Here is a 19627-nt window from a genome sequence, read left to right on the forward strand (position 1 = left end):
AGTGCTAAGATAATAGCATTGATTAGTTGGTTTTGCAGAAGAGAAAGCACCAAAGTAGAACAAATTAGATGTTATCCCATCTTAGGTTGGGGAGCCGGGACAATCTCAGGAAGTAATAAGGCAAGTACTAACACCTTTCAAATCAAGAGGAACACCCTGGAAAGACATTACTCATCTAGGGTTTATGCCACCGAAAAAATCTTTTTCTTCATCCAGTTTGTTAGCTAATACAGATCCCCACATTTAAAGATATATCTGACATACTATGAAGTTTCTAAGATACTCGTTTCACATGTATGACAAAGCAACTCAATTTTAGTTGTTATTAGGTAGTGATATGCAGTTTTTTCCTTCAGCATCTCTAGTTCTCTTTTTTTGGAATGAAATGTCTTTTACTTAAAAAGTTAATTTTGAGCCTTCGGATAAGCTTCTCTTGACTAATATTAAGAATATAAATTACCTTTGCCAACAATGGGCATGCATAATGTGCCCACAGCTACCAGTGTGTGTTCCGCAAGACAGATCAGGGTGCATGAATAATGGATCATATTTTTCTGCATTACAAAACAAACAAACAAAAAACAAAACAAAACAAAAAACCAAGCATTTAATCTTCCTATAATAAAGGTACAACTTTAAATTGTGAAATCCTTGATAGGTGTTTGTAAACTTGAAATGAAATGCTAGTTTATTCCTTTGAGATACCAGTAATTTATGCAAGACCCTGGATTACTGAGAAAGCAAGACTCTCTAATTTTCAACACCCTGAGCAAATTAAACATCCCTGATTTGTTAACTGAAACTAGAATTCTGTATTATACATCTCTACTCTTCCACGCTTTGAGGGCACCATTCCTTCCAAAATTCCTGAGCTTATTAAGTGGGAGATTCTTCCCCGGGGCTGCCTTTAATACTTTAGGGATAGCTGGGTCTTAAGATCTGCAACAAAAAAGTTGTTTTGGCATTAATGGGGCGCCCCCTAGAGGAGATTCTGCTTAAGACACTCATGCAAAGAATAGTCACAATCTACTTTACCAGAGCCAAAGCCAAATGCCCAGGACTAGCAGCCCAGATGGGGGGAAAAAGAGTAAACAGTCTTCTGATGCTAATTTTTATATTCAAAGGAGATGATAACATGAAGACAAACTTAAGATGGGTGCCTGGCTTCTTTCTGGAATTCTCTATATAAATTAGCATAGTCTTAGAAATTCCATAACATTCTATAAAGAATTATTCAAGTTTTAATTTGCTTTATATACTAGAACAGTACAAATGTCATAGGATAAAAAAAGATCTTTCCCGATATAAATTGTGAAAGCATCTGGAAAATCTTAGAGCAAAAGCTTTTTCTTCACAAAATAATTAAATAAAATTGATAACTTTATCTCTGGCTTTCAATGAAATTTATAAATTGCTTAGTTCAAATGATTATTTTTTAAGATGAAGCAGATCAATCTTTTTCAGCTAGGCTCTTGAGAGCTAGCTACACTGTAAGAAGACTTTCCTTACAGAGAAAAAGCTATCCTACCAGCAGGTTTTCAATTCTACAAAGTAAAAGGCACTTGCTAAATAAGTGCTTTGGAAATTCCTAAGACACAGTTCTCACTCTCAAGTTTACTGGAATTGTTGAGGCATATGACATATAAACAAGTCTAAGAGTAGAGATATAAAAGTGTCTGCAGCTTAGATGCTCCTGGAGGAATGAATGACTTATTCCCTCCTTAGCAGTTGGAAGAGGGCACTTAACTGTTATTCCTTTTTAAGGGCACCTGCTTAGCTCAAAGTCACACCTCTTTCCAGAGGTGGCCAACAACCAGTCACTGATCAGTGTTGGGATTTAAAGACGCAATTCCCCTTCTCCAAATAAGGACCCCTTTGAAGGGCCATCTGGCCCCAGAGTTCCAGTGGGGTGGGATGAAGCCTTTGAGGAATTGCATTAAAGCTCAACTTCTCCCTTTGCCTAAACCTGCTTCCTTCCTTTCCATTCCACAGATGTTGATTCCAAGGCTTTCCCAAATAAATGTCCTGCATGGTCATCTCTATTTCAAGAGTCTGCTTTCTGGGGAACCCTATCAGTGATATTATCACTACTTTGCATCAGAATCTGGTTCAAGGACCGTTTTTTATAGGCAACTCGGTTGCCAGCGAGATTCCCAAGATTGGTTCCCAAGAGATTCCACTTTGGATTTATCCAGTAGACAAAATTATTGTTTCAGTGTGGCAACTAATTATTAGGACTTTACAAGTGTATTGAAAAATGGGAAAGACTGCTAAGTACCAAGTATGCTAACACTGTATCACAAAGAAAAGCTTTCTTTTGAAAATCTGTTATTTACCAGCTATGTAATTCATGGCTGATACTTAACTTCTGGAGTGTTTCCACATCTGTCAACTGGAAAATTTTTGCCTAAGATGCCACTGAACCTATGGAGTTATTAATAGCTTAATAAAATTTCTTTGCCACACTGAGCAGCAGTCACTGAGAGGGAGGAGAGAGGATCTAGCTATGACTTACCTGGATCCTGAATGAATTTACTCCTATTTTTTGATAATACAGTTGATCTTTGAACAAATGCTGCAAGAACCATTGCCTTGCTCTCCACCTTCACCTCTTGCTCCTCTTGACACAATATACAGGTAACAAACTGTCTCTGTTCAGGGACCTGAGTTTGTGCTGGCCCCAAAGCTGTAAGTGCCATATTTGAAACCATAGGGCTACAATAAAAGAATACAAGTTTCATGAATGAGCCTAAGAAGTTTCCATTTAATCATAAAGCAGTAGACTTTAGGTATGTACATATTAAACATGTGTGGTTTTGATGATTTGAACTGGTAGAAGTCACTCATATATATGAAACCATCTCCTATAACCCTCACAGCAATCCAATATGCAACACAGAAGCCAGACACTCAGTTAACTGAGCCTAGTACACTCATTCTTTTTTTTCTTAAGATTTATTTATTTGAGAGAGAAAGAGAGCGTGCGAGGTACAGAGGGAGAGAATCTCAAGGAGATTCCTGACGCAGGGCTCGATCTCACGACCCTGGGATCATAACCTGAGCCAAAATCAAGAGTTGGATGCTCTGGGCAGCCCGGGTGGCTCAGCAGTTTAGTGCCGCCTTCAGCCCAGGGCCTGATCCTGGAGACCCAGGATCAAGTCCTGTGTCGGGCTCCCTGCGTGGAGCCTGCTTCTCCCTCTGCCTGTGTCTCTGCCCCTCTCTCTCTGTGTCTCTCATGAATAAATAAATAAAATCTTAAAAAAAAAAAAAAGAGTTGGATGCTCAACGAACTGAGCCACCCAGGCGCCCCTGTGCACTCATTCTTTGAATGTCAAGGGTGTTCTGTGTGACACATCATTTTGAGCATACACATGGTATCTTATCTATAGTTGGAGATATACTCATAAATGTATACTAAAAACTAAAATTCTATGGGTAATTCCTATTCGCCTACCAATCCTTCTAAATTACTTTCAGATTAAAAATGACTTATAAGGAATAAAACCCAACATCTTTCCCATTTGAGAACCAATGGTCAAGAGATAAAAAAATGTTAATTATTTTTTTACCTATTATCAAGAACAGCAGAAGTAGAGGCATCTAGTTCTAATGTCTGCTGAAAGAGTTCTTTGTTCTCATCAATAAAGTGCCGCTGCATCTCAGACATCTGGGCCATGATCTTTTCTCTGCGCAGTCTGGCAATCTCAGCTTTTCTCTTCCTCTCAGCTTTGTCTTTGTCTCTTGAACTCTGAAAGTATGCTTCATTTAATTAGACCATTAGATACCAAATTAACATTTTTGCCCCAAAGCAGAACTGTCTTGATTGTAACTACTACTTAAAAACTATTTAATAATCTTACTTATCTAAACAAGAGAAAAGATTTTTTTAGCCTGTTTTAAAAAAAAGGATAGACACAGAAAAAAAAATTGCTACAACAAATAAAAAGTGGCACATTGTTTGGAATTCACATTTTTTGTGAATAACATCAACTACCAACTTATTACAGATAAGTTTAGTTGTTTATAGTGAACTTGCTACAATCCTTCAGTAGGATCTCATTTGCTTTTTATACCTCTTCCATTATGGTTCCTTCAGTCTCTGCCACAGGACTGGTGGATGAACTCTCTCTTATCTTCTTAATAGCATTAAAAGTCTATGACAAAAAGTGTCAGTTATTTGGAAGCTATGAAATATTATCAAAATTTAAAGATAACAAACACTGAATGTTTCTCATGAAAAGCAAAGTGATGCCAGAAATTGTACCTTTAATATCCATCTAATCATATCTTTGTGGACATCTAGGTAGGGAGCATTCTGTAGTGTTTCCAGCATAGCTAATATGCTAGGGGAGTTGTTTGGTGCTTCACCAGGTTCTAAGGCAGAAAAAAAATAAAAGGCACAATAACAACTAATATTTCACAGTGTTTATTACTATGCACAAGAAGATAAGGTTGCTTATAACATCATCTGCCCATCATTTATTTACAGCTCTACTTATTAGAGATTTTCAATACTTCTTAAGAATGTGATGTATCTGTACTTAAAAACAAGTTAACAACTAGAATGCTTTAATCATTCAAAATGGACATCTTACACCAAGTGATTATTTTAACATAGCCTTTAGCAATTAAATAAAAACCCAGCTAAAAGGTCTGAGATTTTAAAAAGTGTAAGAAATGAACTAGATTACAAGGATGTGTGTGTAAAAATACATCAACTTATTTTGGCCCTTTTTTTTTTTTTAAAGATTTTATTTATTTATTTATGAGAGGCAGAGAGAGAGAGGCAGAGACACAGGCAGAGGGAGAAGCAGGCTCTATGCAGGGAGCTTGACGTGGGACTCGATCCGGGGTCTCCAGGATCACACCCTGGGCTGCAGGCGGCACTAAATGGCTGCGCCACCCGGGCTACCCTGGCCTTTTTTTGTTTTTTTTTAAGGTTTTAATTAATTTATTTGACAGAGAGAGCAAACACAAGCAGGGGGAGCAGCAGGCAGAGGGATGGGGAGAAGCAGACTCCCAGCTGAGCAGAGAGCTCCACATGGGGCTAGATCTCAGGACCCTGGGATCGTGATCTGAGCTGAAGGCAGATGCTTAATCAACTGAGCCACCCAGGTGCCCCTTGTTTTGGCCCTTTAATAAAACCTAGATTTAAAATAAAATGCATTTCTTCTTCTGTAAGTTATTTCTTTATTTGAGGAAAAGACATATAAGACATATAAGTCCACATCAAGAGTACACTTAATCTAAATGTTAGCTAATTTAGTTTTTTTTTTTTTTTTGCTAATTTAGTTTTATAGTAAAAAATGTCCAGTTATTGACTTTCTTGGTTTAAGTGCTGCCATTTGGGCAAAATATTCCTAAGAGGGCAAGAGATTGAACTATGTGATCTTTAATATTCTTTCAGATCTAAAGTTCAGATCTAAAGTTCTAGAGAAAATGATTGCTGAAACAAAGAGAGAGACAAAGAGAATCTGATGTTATAGAGAGATGCGTGGATGAAATTATAGTTTAATACCTATAATGGGTATTACTATCCATTACACCACCTGCTGAAACTCCTAGTATAAATTCATTTAAATATCTGAGCAAATGGTGGATTGCAGGTCTGGGGCAGGGAAAGTATAAGATGAGTCTGGGGCATCTTTTGTGCCAGAAAGTAAGGTGTGCTCAAATACTAACGGGCTAGGGTCAAAAGGGCAGGGAAGCCAACTGAACAGATTCCCACTGACCAAAACTGGCAATTTGAGCATCAAAAAGAATCTTTTTTTTTTTTTTTAAAGGAACCTTGATCATATGTGACTATAAAAAATGGAGTAAATGAAAACCCAAGAGTAATATTAAAAAGCAAAGCACAACAATCCTAAGTGAACAAAGAAGCCTCATGGTTGTAACCCCTGAAGGCAACTATTAGACCAAATGCTTATTCTGAAAATCAAGAGAGGAAAGGCTTTTCTTTAGAGATGAAATATGAAAGGCTTTTCTTAGAGATGAAATATGATGGCTGAAACAAATGCTTTAAAAAAGTGTGCAAATATTAAAGAAAATATAGCAAAATACTAACTACTAAGTCTAGGTGGTAGGTATATGGATGTTTCCTGTACCAACATTTGCCTGTGTTTAAAATTTTTAACAATAAAAAGCTAAAAGAAAAGTCTTCTGGCCTTCTTAAAAAAAATCACATTACTTTATATATAAAATGATAATCTAATCCTCTATAGCTAATTTTCTTATTTTTAGTAATATGTCTTTATAATAGCAAGAATTTAAAAATGAAACCCTGATAGTAAACTTTGTATTTTCAAAGCATATCTGAGAATTAAATGTATGTGCTATACCGATTTCAAGCTAAGGACTCCTCATTAATGCTTTCAGTTTATGAATTAAAATTTATGTATTTTAAGTATGTGCAGTCCCTAAGTATTTTTATGAAAATACATCAGGATCAGGATATGATATAGTACCTTTAACACACAGATGAGTACATATAACCTCAGAAATCTGGATTTACTATAATCTATTTAGAATCTATATGAGCAAATAAGAGGTTATACTACATATTTAAAATCAGTAGTATCTTCAATTAGTTTAGTAAAAAGTATATACATACTTGATATCTTCTGAGTGAAGGTAAATGTTACTACATGCTCTTCTGTGACATTGTCTAAATGCTGTTTTTCTTCTTGTAGTGCCATTCCAATTAAATGTAACACCTTGAATAAAATGTTTTGTAACTTTTAGTAAATCAAAAATCAAGCACTTTTTTTTAAAAAAAGATTTTGTTTATTTATTCATGAGAGACACAGAGAGAGAGAGGCAGAGACACAGGCAGAAGGAGAAGTAGGCTCCATGCAGGGAGCCTGACATGGGACTCAATCCCGGGTCTCCAGGATCAGGCCCTGGGCTGAAGGCGGTGCTAAACCGTAGAGCAACCCTGGCTGCCCAAGCATGTATTTTTATAAGCGGTAATAAAAAAGGATTCACCACTGAAAAAAGATAAAGCAAACTACTAAAGACTAAGTGCAATAAAAAATAATTTGAAGTACTAATTTTTATTAAATTCAAACTCTAAATTTTGTTTTCTAATAAAAAAATTCTCATTAAGGAAACAAAAATTTCCATGTCACCTAGGAAGAAAATTCAACTGCAAATTCTTAGAGTAAGTTCATGTAATACGTCCTTCTCAGTTTTATGACATCTCTACACTACAGTCTTAAAAAAAAAATCTTCTAAGAATCAGTGACCAAATAATTAGAGCTGAAAGCATCTATCATGTAATGATCTAGTGTATAATATTCTCTAGTTTCTCTAAGAACTAAAAATCTTAATCATCTCAGATTTTTTCTTTCTTTCTTTCTTTCTTTCTTTCTTTCTTTCTTTCTTTCTTTCTTTCTTTCTTTCTTTTTCTTTCTTTCTTTCTTCTTTCCTTCCTTCCTTCCTTCCTTCCTTCCTTCCTTCCTTCCTTCCTTCCTTCCTTCCTTCCTTCCTTCTTTAAGATTTTATTTATTTATTCATGAGAGACACAAGGAGAGAGAGGCAGAGACATAGGCAGAGGGAGAAGCAGGCTCCTCACATGGAGCCCGATGCAGGATTCGATAATGGACTGGGATGATGCTGAGCCAAAGGCAGGCACTCAACCGCTGAGCCACCCAGGCATCCTCATACTTCTATTTCTAATACCACATAATTTATGAAGATTTTTACAGTTCTTAAATCTCACAAAAAAAACCCTTACCAGACTTCTAGGAAAATATAAAATTACATCGATTTTATTTGTATCTTTACTGCTCTTATCCTGCTCCCCAATCTTGGAAGGAGATATGTGTGTGTTGTCTATATGTTTCCTCACACAAAGAGCTACTGTGGCTGTCAGAGACTTGGATGAACTAGGTTAGCTTGAAGGACATAAAATAAATGTACATAAAAGGTAATGCTGTTCACTCCTTTCTTCTCCATCATTTCCCATAAATCTATTGCTCATATAATACTGATGGTCTCTAGTAGTCTATAACTCCATGCTTTTACATTTTAAGTATATGTTTATAAATGGGAGGGGTGTGTGTGAGTATACACATATTCTAGCCAATGAGACACTTGAGTCTGCTGAGATAATGGAAAGAAAAATAGCTTTGGAGGATGGATCTGAAATAATGCTTGCTTTCATTTATATCCTGGCTTCATAGCTTTCAACCTAACGTGCCTTCAGGGAATCTGTATAAGCCTAATTTCATCATCTTTAAAATGGGGGAAAAAACACCTTCCCTGTAGAGTTTTAAGAATTGCAAATATTGTATGCAAAAGTACCTACCACAGAAACAGGTACAGAGTAGGCAAATTCTATTAACTGAATAATTACTATTATGTTACTTAGTAGTTGAGTAACACCAACAAGTTAACTGAATCTTACTGAAACTTGACTTCTTCATCTATGTAATGGAAAAAGTTGTATCTACCCAAATGGGTGTTGTGTGAATTCAATGAAGTAAACAATTCAACAATGACTTACATCAAAGCTGTAAAATAAAATACAAACAAGGTTCTATCACTTATTAGCTACATGACTATAAATCTCGGAGTTTTAATTTCTTCAATTGTAAAATATAGATACTGATGAACCCACAGGTTTTTTGAGGAGGTTAAATAAAAACATGTTAAAGATAACACATTACACAAGTATCAGAGTACTGCATAAACAGATATCACAAATAATCAATGAGAAGAGTGGCCAACAAGACCAAGGTAATCACAACTAAGTGGTATAATTAAAAAATACCTGCCTGGCTCTCATTTTCATTGTCAGACACAAAAGCAGTAACGATATTACCATATTTCAAATTAAAATAACACTATGTTTTGTGCTAATTTGTCTGTGTATAGATATTGACAAGAATATTTTGGCTTTTACTAAAAAAGCACTAAAATATAAATAATAAATGTTTTCAAACCTACCCTTTGGAGCATGGACTCAGACCACGCATATCCGTTATGTTCTACAGCCCATTGCAGTACTGTCCTCATGATGCACAACATCACATCTGACTGCAAAATGTTTACCAGACTTGCAAATAGAGGGCAGAAAGGAGGCAAAACTGGAGGTGGAAGTGCTGAAAATAAAGTTATTATTTGGCTTCTTCTGTAGAACATGTTTTTAAAAACCCATCTTTTGATAGTCTTCACTCAAAGAATAATCATTAACATGGATCTTAAAGCTATATTTTACCTTCACAAGGTCAAATGCATAAAAACTACATAAATAGTAGTGCAGTGCAGAGGAAAGCCTTTCTTTTCCCTAAAAATGTCCTAGGATATGAGATAAAAACCACTAAGCCAGAGGTGACTCAGTACAATCTATTTCTGTATTTGCATATTTATTAGTCTTTTGAATGTTCACTCAGAAAGCATACATTTAAATCTTCCAATTCACCAAGGGTAATCATTATAGTCAATAGAAAACAACATTTAACAAGTAGAAAAGACAAAAGATTTTTAGAAAGATTAAAAATACCTGTATCTTCCCTGTTTTGTCTTTTCAATTTCCGTTGAGCTTCCTCTGCCTAATAAAATTGGAGAGGCAATTAGTAATACACAATAACCTAATATCTACAACTACTAAGTTAATTTTTGTCATACCATTTTCTGATTTTAGAAGATATTTACCCTTATTTCTTGGCCCCCCCAAGCCCCAAATGACACATCAAGATTATTTTCCTTTCCTACACAGTACCTACCCCCACCAAGCCCCAAAGAAGTTCTTTCTTATCTTAATATGCAGGGGAAACATGTATAAACCAAAACCAAAATGTTACCTAGGGTTAAGCTCTATGGCACACATCTAAAACTAAACAAAGCTTCATGTTTAAGTTTAATTAACATCCTTTACGAAAACATATTTTAAGAGTAGACTGCTGGGGTGCCTGGGAGGGCTCAGTGGGTTAAGTGTCTGACTCTTGATTTCAGCTCAGGTCATGACCTCAGGGATCATAAGACTGAACCCCCATGTCAGGCTCTGTGCTCAGTGGGAGACTGCTGGAGATTCTCTCCCTCTGGCCCTCCCACATGCATGTACAATTTACCTCTTTCTCAAATTATAAATAAGTAAATCTAAAAAAAAAAAAAAAAGACTCCTAAAAGACAAAATTTACCTACAATTATGAGGAAAATTCCCTAAATTACTATGGAAAAGCATAATGTTAAGTAGTAGCAATTCTGAAATGAACATAAAAGAACTTAACTGATTATTATACAGGTTGACAATTTGTCTTCAAAAGCCAATAAAATACAATCATACGTGTGGTTATGTATATAATTATATAGATCTTATATATGTATTTAGCATACATGGCAGCAGCAGGGGATGGCCCAAAATGTTAGGTGGTAATATTTTAGGTAATCTATGCCTTCTTCATTGTACCTTTTTATATTTTTTCAAATTTCCTACAATATTTTTATTGTATTCTTTTTCAATACCTGAAAAGCAGTAAAAGTTGTTTAGGAAAAAAACAAATCAACAAACACACACAGCTCTTCCCCAGTACACTTTTAATTTTCCCATTTACCTTGGACTGCTCTGCCCTTGAAAAGTGATAGAAATACAAATTGAACTCTTTGGCACACTCTGGTTTCAGTTCATACATGCCTCGTCCTGTTAATCCAGGTTTTCTATGGAAAAAAAGTCCTTAAAATATTATTACTAAAGTCACACCCTAATTTATGAGACAGTCTTAGATAACAGAATAAAAAAGCAGAGCTCTCACTGCTGACGAATGTAAAGTGGTACTATTTTCTGGGTTAATTTGGTAATCTACAACCAAAGCTCTACATGCATCATCTTATCTGACACATCCACTTTGTATCTTTATAATTAACAAAATAAGGACATTACTGTTGGAGTGGGAGCAGGAAAAAGCAGGATTGAGGAATTGCCTCAACAATCTCAAGGGGATAAACTAGTTTACCTATTGACCACTAGAGAGTGAAAGCACTATTCAGAGGCCACCTCATAATTTAGGAGGCACATTCAGATGGAAACAAAGAAAGCAGTTTTAAGAAAGCTCAATGCATTGACTTATGTCATATGCTCAGTTTATTTTTTTAAATATTTTATTTATTTATTCATGAGAGACACAGAGAGTGAGAGGTAGAGACACAGGCAGAGAGAGAAGCAGATTCCATGCAGCGAGCCTGTTGCAGCACTCAACCCAGGGACCCCAGGATCACACCTTGGGCCGAAGACAGGTGCTCAACTGCTGAGCCACCTGGGCATTCTTCACCTGCTCAGTTTATTTATTTTTTATTTTTTAAAGATTTTATTTATTTATTCATGAGAGACACACAGAGAGAGGCAGAGACACAGGAAGAGGGAGAAGCAGGCTCCATGTAGGGAGCCCGACGTGGGACTTGATCCCGGGACTCCAGGATCACGCCCTGGGACGAAGACAGACGCTCAACCACTGAGCCACCCAGGCGTCCCCATCTGCTCAGTTTAATGTCAATTATTTGAAACTCTCAGCTAGGAACACCAGTTCTGAGCACGATGAAAATTCTCATAAACCAATTTAGGTTGATGAGTGCAGAGCTAGATCAGAAGGGTGAAATGACAGTGAGAAATGTAGTTCACAACTATGCATCTGAAAATGTCACTCTCTGAAAGTAACAATTTCATTCTCAGTTCCATCAAAGGAAACAGTAAGAAAAATTAATATATATAAAAAAATTGAACAGGAAAGAACAGGAAGTAAACTCACTTGAAATGGGCAACTGCTTCAATTACGCTCTCCATGCCAGTCTCCTTGTTCTCCTAACAGCATGAGAAACAAGTAAGTGCATTTCATGTTAACAGTGTCTGCTAGCACGTTGAACATTGTACTTTTCTCTCCTTAGGCCTTAGATAGCAACCCTATGAAGCAGGTATACTATTATCCCAATTTTTATAGGTGAGGATTCCATAGTAAACATAATCATTAATATATAACCAAAGAAATGTATTTTGTAAACTAACACCCAGATTCTATAATTAGAAACAAGTTACTACCCTATGGATTCAAGGTGACAGCTTTCAAAAGGAATTAAGTTAAAAACAACACAAAGTACACATAACATTTAAATAAAATTTATATAAGATATTTATACTATTTCATGAAAATTACACTGATTCCTTATCTATTTTTAGTAAAACAGCATTTCCTAAATCATATCCCATTCATAAAAATATATTAATAGGAATGCTGATTAAAGAATTCTCTGGTCAAAAATATTTGGTAAATATAGTTGCCATCACTTTGTACAAGGTATACTTTAAAATGCTGTTTTAAATTATATTCTTCTTGGGGTGCCTGGGTGGCTCAGTCAGTTAAGCATTTGACTCTTGATTTCAGCTCAGGACTTGATCTCAGGGTTATGAGATTGAGCACGTGGGTTGAGCTCTGTGCTGGACATGGAGCCTGCTTCAGATTCTCTCTCCCTCTCTTCTCCTGACCCCTAAAAAAATTCTTTATAAAGTCCAAGTGAAACTGTAATTGCTTCCTCATCTAACAGCTCAGGATTTATTTCCTGTGTTATAAAGTTTTAAGTAATTTTTATCCTGACTAGATATTTAGTGATATTAAGTAATTATTAATTATTGTTCTTTTGGGATCCCTGGGTGGCGCAGCGGTTTGGCGCCTGCCTTTGGCCCAGGGCGCGATCCTGGAGACCCGGGATCGAATCCCACGTCGGGCTCCCGGTGCATGGAGCCTGCTTCTCCCTCTGCCTGTGTCTCTGCCTCTCTCTCTCTCTCTATCATGAATAAATAAATAGGGATCCCTGGGTGGCGCAGCGGTTTGGCGCCTGCCTTTGGCCCAGGGCGCGATCCTGGTGACCCGGGATCGAGTCCCACATCGGGCTCCTGGTGTGTGGAGCCTGCTTCTCCCTCTGCCTGTGTCTCTGCCTCTCTCTCTCTGTGTGACTATCATAAATGAATAAAAATTAAAAAAAAAAAAAAAAGAATAAATAAATAAAATCTTAAAAAAAATTATTGTTCTTTTATCATGGCATATAGGTAGGCAGGTTTTTCTAAAAGTCCTTTTAAGACCAGTTTCTCAACCGTGGCACTACTGACATCTAGATCAGATAATTCTTTGTTGTAGGGGATCTGTTCTGTGCATTGTATTATAGGATGTTTAGCTGTATCTCTGGCCTTTGCTCACTCAATGCCAGTAGCACCACACAACCCTGCCCTGAGTAGTGACACTGCCAAATATATCCTAGGAGGCAAAATTGTCTCTGGTTGAGAACCACTGTTTTAATACATATACAATTCCATGTATAGATGAAATGCTAAGCCTGTTATTCTGGTTTTTTGTTTTTTGGTTAGAACAACTCAGCAAAATAAAATTCCAGTTAATTGTTGCATAACATTGTTTCACATATACATCAAACAGGCAAACTCCCCGACCCCTAGCAACTTCAAATACAAAAAAGGAAAAAAAAAAAACTTTTTCTTGGACTTTTTAAACTATCTCATAAAACTACTTATATTATAGCTAAGTACATGCAAAAAAAAACCTACTGGAATGCTTGGAATAAGACCTTTTCTTGTTGCTGTTTTTGTTTTTACAAGATTTATTTTTTCTCCTTTGAAATTATAATGAACATGGTCACATTGCGAGTAAAGCCAGAAGCAGGGACAGAGAATTCTCCGAAGTCTGGTTTGGTCATCTGAGGAAATCATTAAAAATGGCTCATCCCTAGCAATATGCACACAAAAAAAATGTAAATAAAGAATACAAATTTTTAAGAAAAAAAAGCAGGGCCTTGGAAGTTTTGATTCTTTTTTCCTCCCCTATGGCAAACTTATTTTGTGGTTTTGGTTGGGTTATAAAGACCATGTATCATATGCCGGTAAACCTGATATATATTTTTTAAAGATTTTATTTATTTATTTGACAGAGAGAGAGAGCTGGGGACAGTGGTGGGAGAGGGACAGGCAGGCTCTCCGCTAGGCAGGGAGCCTGACACAGGGATTGATCCTAGAACTCTGGGATTATGACCTGACCCATAGGCAGACATTTAACCAACTAAGCCACTCAGATGCCCCTAAACCTGATATTCTTTTTTTTGTTTTTTTAAAGATTTTATTTATTTATTCATGAGAGACAGGGAGAGAGAGGCAGACACTTAGGAAGAGGGAGGAGAAGCAGGTTCCATGCAGAGAGCCTGATGTGGAACTCAATCTGGGGACTCTAGGATCACGCCCTGAGCCAAAGGCAGATGGCTCAATCACTGAGCCATCCCAAGTGTCCCCCTAAACCTAGTATTCTTAACAGAATAACCCAGTGGGGGCGTATGGATTTGTGATTGGGGTATAAATAAAACAAGACTGGCTGAAACTGGTGATAGATTCTGTTACACTATGCTTTCTATTTCTATAGATATTTGAAACTTTTCATAACATAAAGCTTAAAGGAAGTATTACTATGCAACAAATAGAGGTTTAAATCCCAGAAGAATGAATATTAAGGCTGAAAGTTTTAATCTTTGTTTCAAATTTGGGAAAACATTTAAAAAAGCCCAAGGAAATAAGGATCTCTCCTAACTACAAGTGTTGGGTATCTATCTGAAAGCCCCGTTGCTGAAAAATAGTTGGCTAAAGAACCTGTGATCCTGGGACAAGAAATAGTTACAATTAGCCTCTGAATGCTCATGTGAACATTATTTTACATTCACTAAAATGAAAGAGATGGCTTCCTAAGGAGAGTTTTGGGATGCTTCAGAAGGAAAAAGCTCTGAAAAACTTTAGTATCCTCAACATAGCTGAGCAGGTATTTCTTACTTCTCCAATATATTAAGTCATAAAGTATTATCTTCACCCGTGGTAACTTTGTAGTAAGGACTATAACAAGCCCTGTCTACTGGATACATAACTTCAGTTCTTAAGATCAGGTTTACTTTATTCAGCATCCTTATCTCTTCTAAGAATTCATTGTAAAAGATTCTACTTCTATGCTGCCTACTATTCCTGGTCACTAATACTCTCTTTTCTTTTCTTTTTTTCCCCTAGTATTAACAAAAAAAAAAAAATTAAAGTAACCTCTGTGCCAAACGTGGGGCTCGAACCCATGATGCCAAGATCAAGAGTTACATGCTCTACCGACTGAGCCAGCCAGGTGCCCCTCTAATTACTTCTAGTAAGAGTGACTAGGAATTATATGTGTCCTAGAATTATAGTCTTTACCACTGTGGAAAAGGTATACAGAAGTAAATCTAAACATAATAGCCTAACAGGTAGGGAGGAATTTCCATAATTTCTTTTGTAAGATCCAAGTACTTACGTCTTCAGGTAAAGACTTCACCAATTCACTATGAGCCATAGGTTTGATGCTTAATTGATGGATAATCTCTCGCTTAATTTCATCTGTAGCATTTACCTGTCCAACTCCAGGACTAAATCTCTCTCCTATTGAGGCAGAAGTACATATACACACATTTAACATAATCATAATACTTAAGCAGCATATACTTTTAATTCATTCAACACAATATATTTTTCTTTCTGTGCAGCGGAAAAGTAATAATTAGTTTGATAACAAGCTAGGGTGAAAGCAGGCTTTGGGCAGCAGAGAGAGAACTCTGGTTCCTATTTTGAAAGAATGGGATCAGAAGGCAGGAAGGGATTGGATATAGTCAATTGCTGTACCAGTAGACTGGGAGACTGCTTTTAAGCCATCTGCCACATGGTAGCAGGGAGGGAGAACCTTCCTTTGTCCTTCTACCTAGTGCTAAATAAGATCTCACCTTCTGAGACCTTTGTTAGTATCACCTTCTGAGAGTAGCCAGGATTCTCTGTTCTATGGACTACAGAGTCTAAAATAGCAGAGGAAGTAGAGAAGGTAAGGATAAAAGAATAGGAAAGATGGAGGTGACAGGACTGAAGATATAGGCAATAAGAAAAGAAATCTGCATCTATTAGCCACAAGTCTCTATTAACTTATTATTATCATATCTAAAGCCAAAATGACAGTTCTATAACACAAAACTATAGAAAGAAACATACCTAAGATACAAAGTAACAGTAAATAGCTCCTAAATATCCTATTCTTACTTGCTAACCTCTTCTGTCCTACTTTTTTCTCCCCAAATAGTCTTTCAGATTATTCTGCTTCAGTTATTTGTGCTCTTCTTGTTCCAAAGCACCACAACACTATCACTTTCAGTGCTACAGTAACCAGAAGTGAGAAAGAGATGGATGAATGCTCTAATCTTCCTGAAACTGAAGAACTGCTCAAACAAAAGAAACATAGCTTAGAAATTCGGAACTATTTGTTATCACAAAAGCCAATATAATTGATAAATGTTGCAAACAATCGAAACTTACCAACAATCATTATAATGAGGTATAGCATTTCTTCTATTAGAGTATTGTTTTGCTGAACTACATCCTGTAACAAGTTGGGGGGTTGGGGAGAGAAAGTTCAAAGATAAAAATATAAAAACTGTATTATCTCAGAAAATTAACATATCCAAAAAGAATGAAAGATATTTCTTCAATGATGTATTGTGGTCTTATAAAACATGCTCTTACCTTATGGGTAATCTCAGAGCTAAATCTTTTTCCATAGTCTGGAGTACTGAAAATCTGATAAAGTTCAAAGCGGCTGAGCATTATCATCAGGAAATGATTTGGATCCATCATGGAGACACCTGTCTTTTTTTTTTTTTTTTTTTTTTTTAAAGTTTGAGATAAAGGAAAAGAAGGAGGTCAAAGGGGCTACTAAACAATTAGTGAAAGATATTTTGGGGAGCATAAGTGAAAATAGCTTACTTATTCACCAATCCTTATAACAGATGAAAACCCACTTAGCCAATTGCCTACCTGTGGAAGCTATAAATGTAAACAGAAATCTATGCTGGTAAAACAAAACATAGACAAAACAAAAAACCCTTTAAACCTAACACATCAGAATAACATGGACTATATATTTTCTTTTTAATGCTCTGAATTAACTGCAACCCATGAATTCAGTTCTGAAGTTTTATCTCAAGGCTCTGGTCACTATCTAGTAGTGTATGGACTCTGAAAGAAATGCACTATGGCAAAAAAAAAAAAAAAAAAAAAAAAAAAGATGCACTATGGCAATTAGGCTTCTAGTTCTTTTTATTTACATAATATTAAACTCTAGAACTCTCAAACTAATTTTTGGTGATTATACTAACTGAAACAACAGCTTTAAAATGTTAGTTTAGTTTTAATTCTCCTTTAATTCCATTTGTATAAACTCTAAATCAACTTGGATTTAAGTTTATTTTGGGTCAATCATTTTTTAAAGACTGAAAGAGAGACTGTGGAAGAGAACACAAGCTGGGAGGAGGGGTAGAGAAAGAGGGAGAAGCAGGCTGCCCACTGAGCAGGGAGCCTGATGCGGGGCTTGTTCCCAGGACCCTGGGATCATGACCTGAGTCTAAGCCGCTTAACCAACTGACCCACCCAGACGACCTGAGCCAATCATTTTTGAAATTCACATTTCATAACCTTTTCTATGATTTTTATTTTAATAAATAAATTAATTTAAAAGATTTTATGTACTTATTTATGAGAGACACACAGAGAGAGGCAGAGACACAAGTAAATGGAAAGTAGGCTCCCCAGTGGTACTCCATGCCAGGACCCCAGGATCATACCCCGAGCCAAAGGTAGATGCTCAAGCATTGAGCCACTGAGGTGTCCCCTTTTCTACGATTTTTAAATCCACTCAGCAATAACATGGAAAAATTACTATGTGATAAGACTTTGTGCTATGCATAGTAGACAAAAAGGGACTAAGATATAGTTGCCAAGGTTTAACAGAGAGGATAAAAAGTAAATAGGCAACTGTGATCCAGAGCTATGAATGCCATGGTAATCGGGATGAGCACCATGCTATGGGTGTTCCCAAATGGAATACTTAGCTACATTTTTGTGTGTTGGGGAAGGCTTTCTAGAGAAAGTGACACTAAATACTAAGACATACAGGAAAACAAGTTACAAGGTGAACAGAAAAGGAAGGGGGTAGGGTAAGCAAACTAGGGAGCAAAACAAATGTACAGAATTTAAGACTTAAGAGAGAGCACAGGAATCTCAGGGAATTTTAACATAGTTATGTTTCATAAGCCTTGGAAATCAGTTTAAGAGGTTTGGATCTTTAACCAAAGGACAATTAAAAAAGGATGGCTTTCAGGTTTCTGACTCTAATAACTTTATAGATTGTTGAACAATATACCAAGGTAGGAAATCCAAGATAGGAGGAGGAAGGTATGGCGGAAATAAGAGGAGTTAGTTTGAATATGTTAAATCTGACATGTGTCCAGGAAATTGATATGGAAATGTTCTATAGCCTGTTAGTCCTATGATTGGAGCTCAGGAGACAGGGCTAGGCTGGTGTTACAGATTTGGGAGTAATCATAAGTGACGGGGTTCTGTGGAAATGACAAGAAAAAAAAAAAACATTCCTTACAACCTGTAAGTTTAATGCTTTTAATTCATTACCTGAAGCATTACTATATCCTTGTCAAACATTTCACGTCTGCATTTCACATTATGGTAGTAATAAATCTAAAAAAAAATTATATTGGGTAATAGGTTTTTATTTGTGCAGCTCTCTCCTCTCCCCAATCCCCAAGAGCACATGAGTTTAATGCAAGTGCACATGGGCATGCACACGTATATACACACACACACACAATGTGGTTTCCTTAACAGTTAATACTGTCTTAGAAGAGATTAATTAATTAGAAATTTCCAGATTTCAATGTTCATTCTATGGTTCACATTTTGCAGCCAACTTTCTGTGTTTCCTAACAAAGTTACTTTTCTGTAAGGTTTATGGCTATGAAAAATGGAAAAAAAAACCCTGCACCAAGCCTTGATAAGGTATAAAAATAAAACCAAAATTTCAGAGCTGTAGTAATAGAACTTTTCTTTGAAGTATAGTTGACACACAATGTTACATTAATTTCAGATGTAAAACATAGTAATTGGGCAAGTCTGTATGTTATGCTATGCTCACCACAAGTGTAGCCACCATTTGTTACCATATAATTTTATCACAATACCATTGACTATATTCCCTGTGCTGTGCCTTTTATCTTTGTGACTTATTTATTCCATAATTGGAATTTTGTACCTTTCACTCTGCTTTACCCTTCTTACTCACCCCCTGATTTCTTCCCCTCTGGTAACCATCAGTTTCTAATGAACTTTCATCTTTTACCACAATTTTATTTAAATAGATGAAATCTGGATTTTTCTTATGTTTTGTTGTTCTAAAACTGTTCTAAAAATGCTCTCAAGTTAAAAATCAAGAAAATTGCGTTCATTTCTATTGTTTCTTAGCAAAGTATGAATAAAAGTTCTAAGAAACTTTTTGGTTTAACATTACATTTATCTTCTCAAACAATTTTAATATACATATACTCAACTTTCAATGACTTATGTACAACCTTCACAGATGCCAAAGGAATAGATGGATTGAAAACTCTTCATAAACTAAAAAATACTTACCTGGTTTACTAGAGAGAAGCCATTTCTCCTCCACATTCCTGCATGTACTTGGGCACATAAAACAAGACATCTAAGAGGGTGTTCTATCAACATGGGTGGGCTAAGTTCACTCTG

At 36.2% G+C, this 19627-nt stretch overlaps 1 protein-coding gene across 8 annotated transcripts in view; it reads right to left on the reverse strand.

Annotated features, from left to right (window-relative positions):
- UBR2 (ubiquitin protein ligase E3 component n-recognin 2) overlaps positions 1–19627 on the reverse strand; it is a 129661-nt gene that overhangs the window by 25757 nt on the left and 84277 nt on the right. For all 8 annotated transcript variants that reach the window (XM_072832986.1, XM_072832984.1, XM_072832985.1 and 5 more), the window contains 15 exons: positions 19514–19624; positions 18500–18565; positions 16559–16681; positions 16352–16415; positions 15309–15433; positions 11745–11797; positions 10557–10659; positions 9506–9554; positions 8950–9104; positions 6611–6713; positions 4265–4374; positions 4074–4154; positions 3570–3748; positions 2516–2715; positions 461–554 (listed from right to left, as the gene is read on the reverse strand). In XM_072832986.1, coding sequence (XP_072689087.1) covers positions 461–554; positions 2516–2715; positions 3570–3748; positions 4074–4154; positions 4265–4374; positions 6611–6713; positions 8950–9104; positions 9506–9554; positions 10557–10659; positions 11745–11797; positions 15309–15433; positions 16352–16415; positions 16559–16681; positions 18500–18565; positions 19514–19624 — 1616 coding nt within the window. The remainder of the gene's footprint in view (positions 1–460; positions 555–2515; positions 2716–3569; positions 3749–4073; positions 4155–4264; positions 4375–6610; positions 6714–8949; positions 9105–9505; positions 9555–10556; positions 10660–11744; positions 11798–15308; positions 15434–16351; positions 16416–16558; positions 16682–18499; positions 18566–19513; positions 19625–19627) is intronic.

This window comes from Canis lupus, chromosome 7 (genome assembly GCF_048164855.1).
Source record: "Canis lupus baileyi chromosome 7, mCanLup2.hap1, whole genome shotgun sequence".
Lineage (NCBI taxonomy): Eukaryota > Metazoa > Chordata > Mammalia > Carnivora > Canidae > Canis > Canis lupus.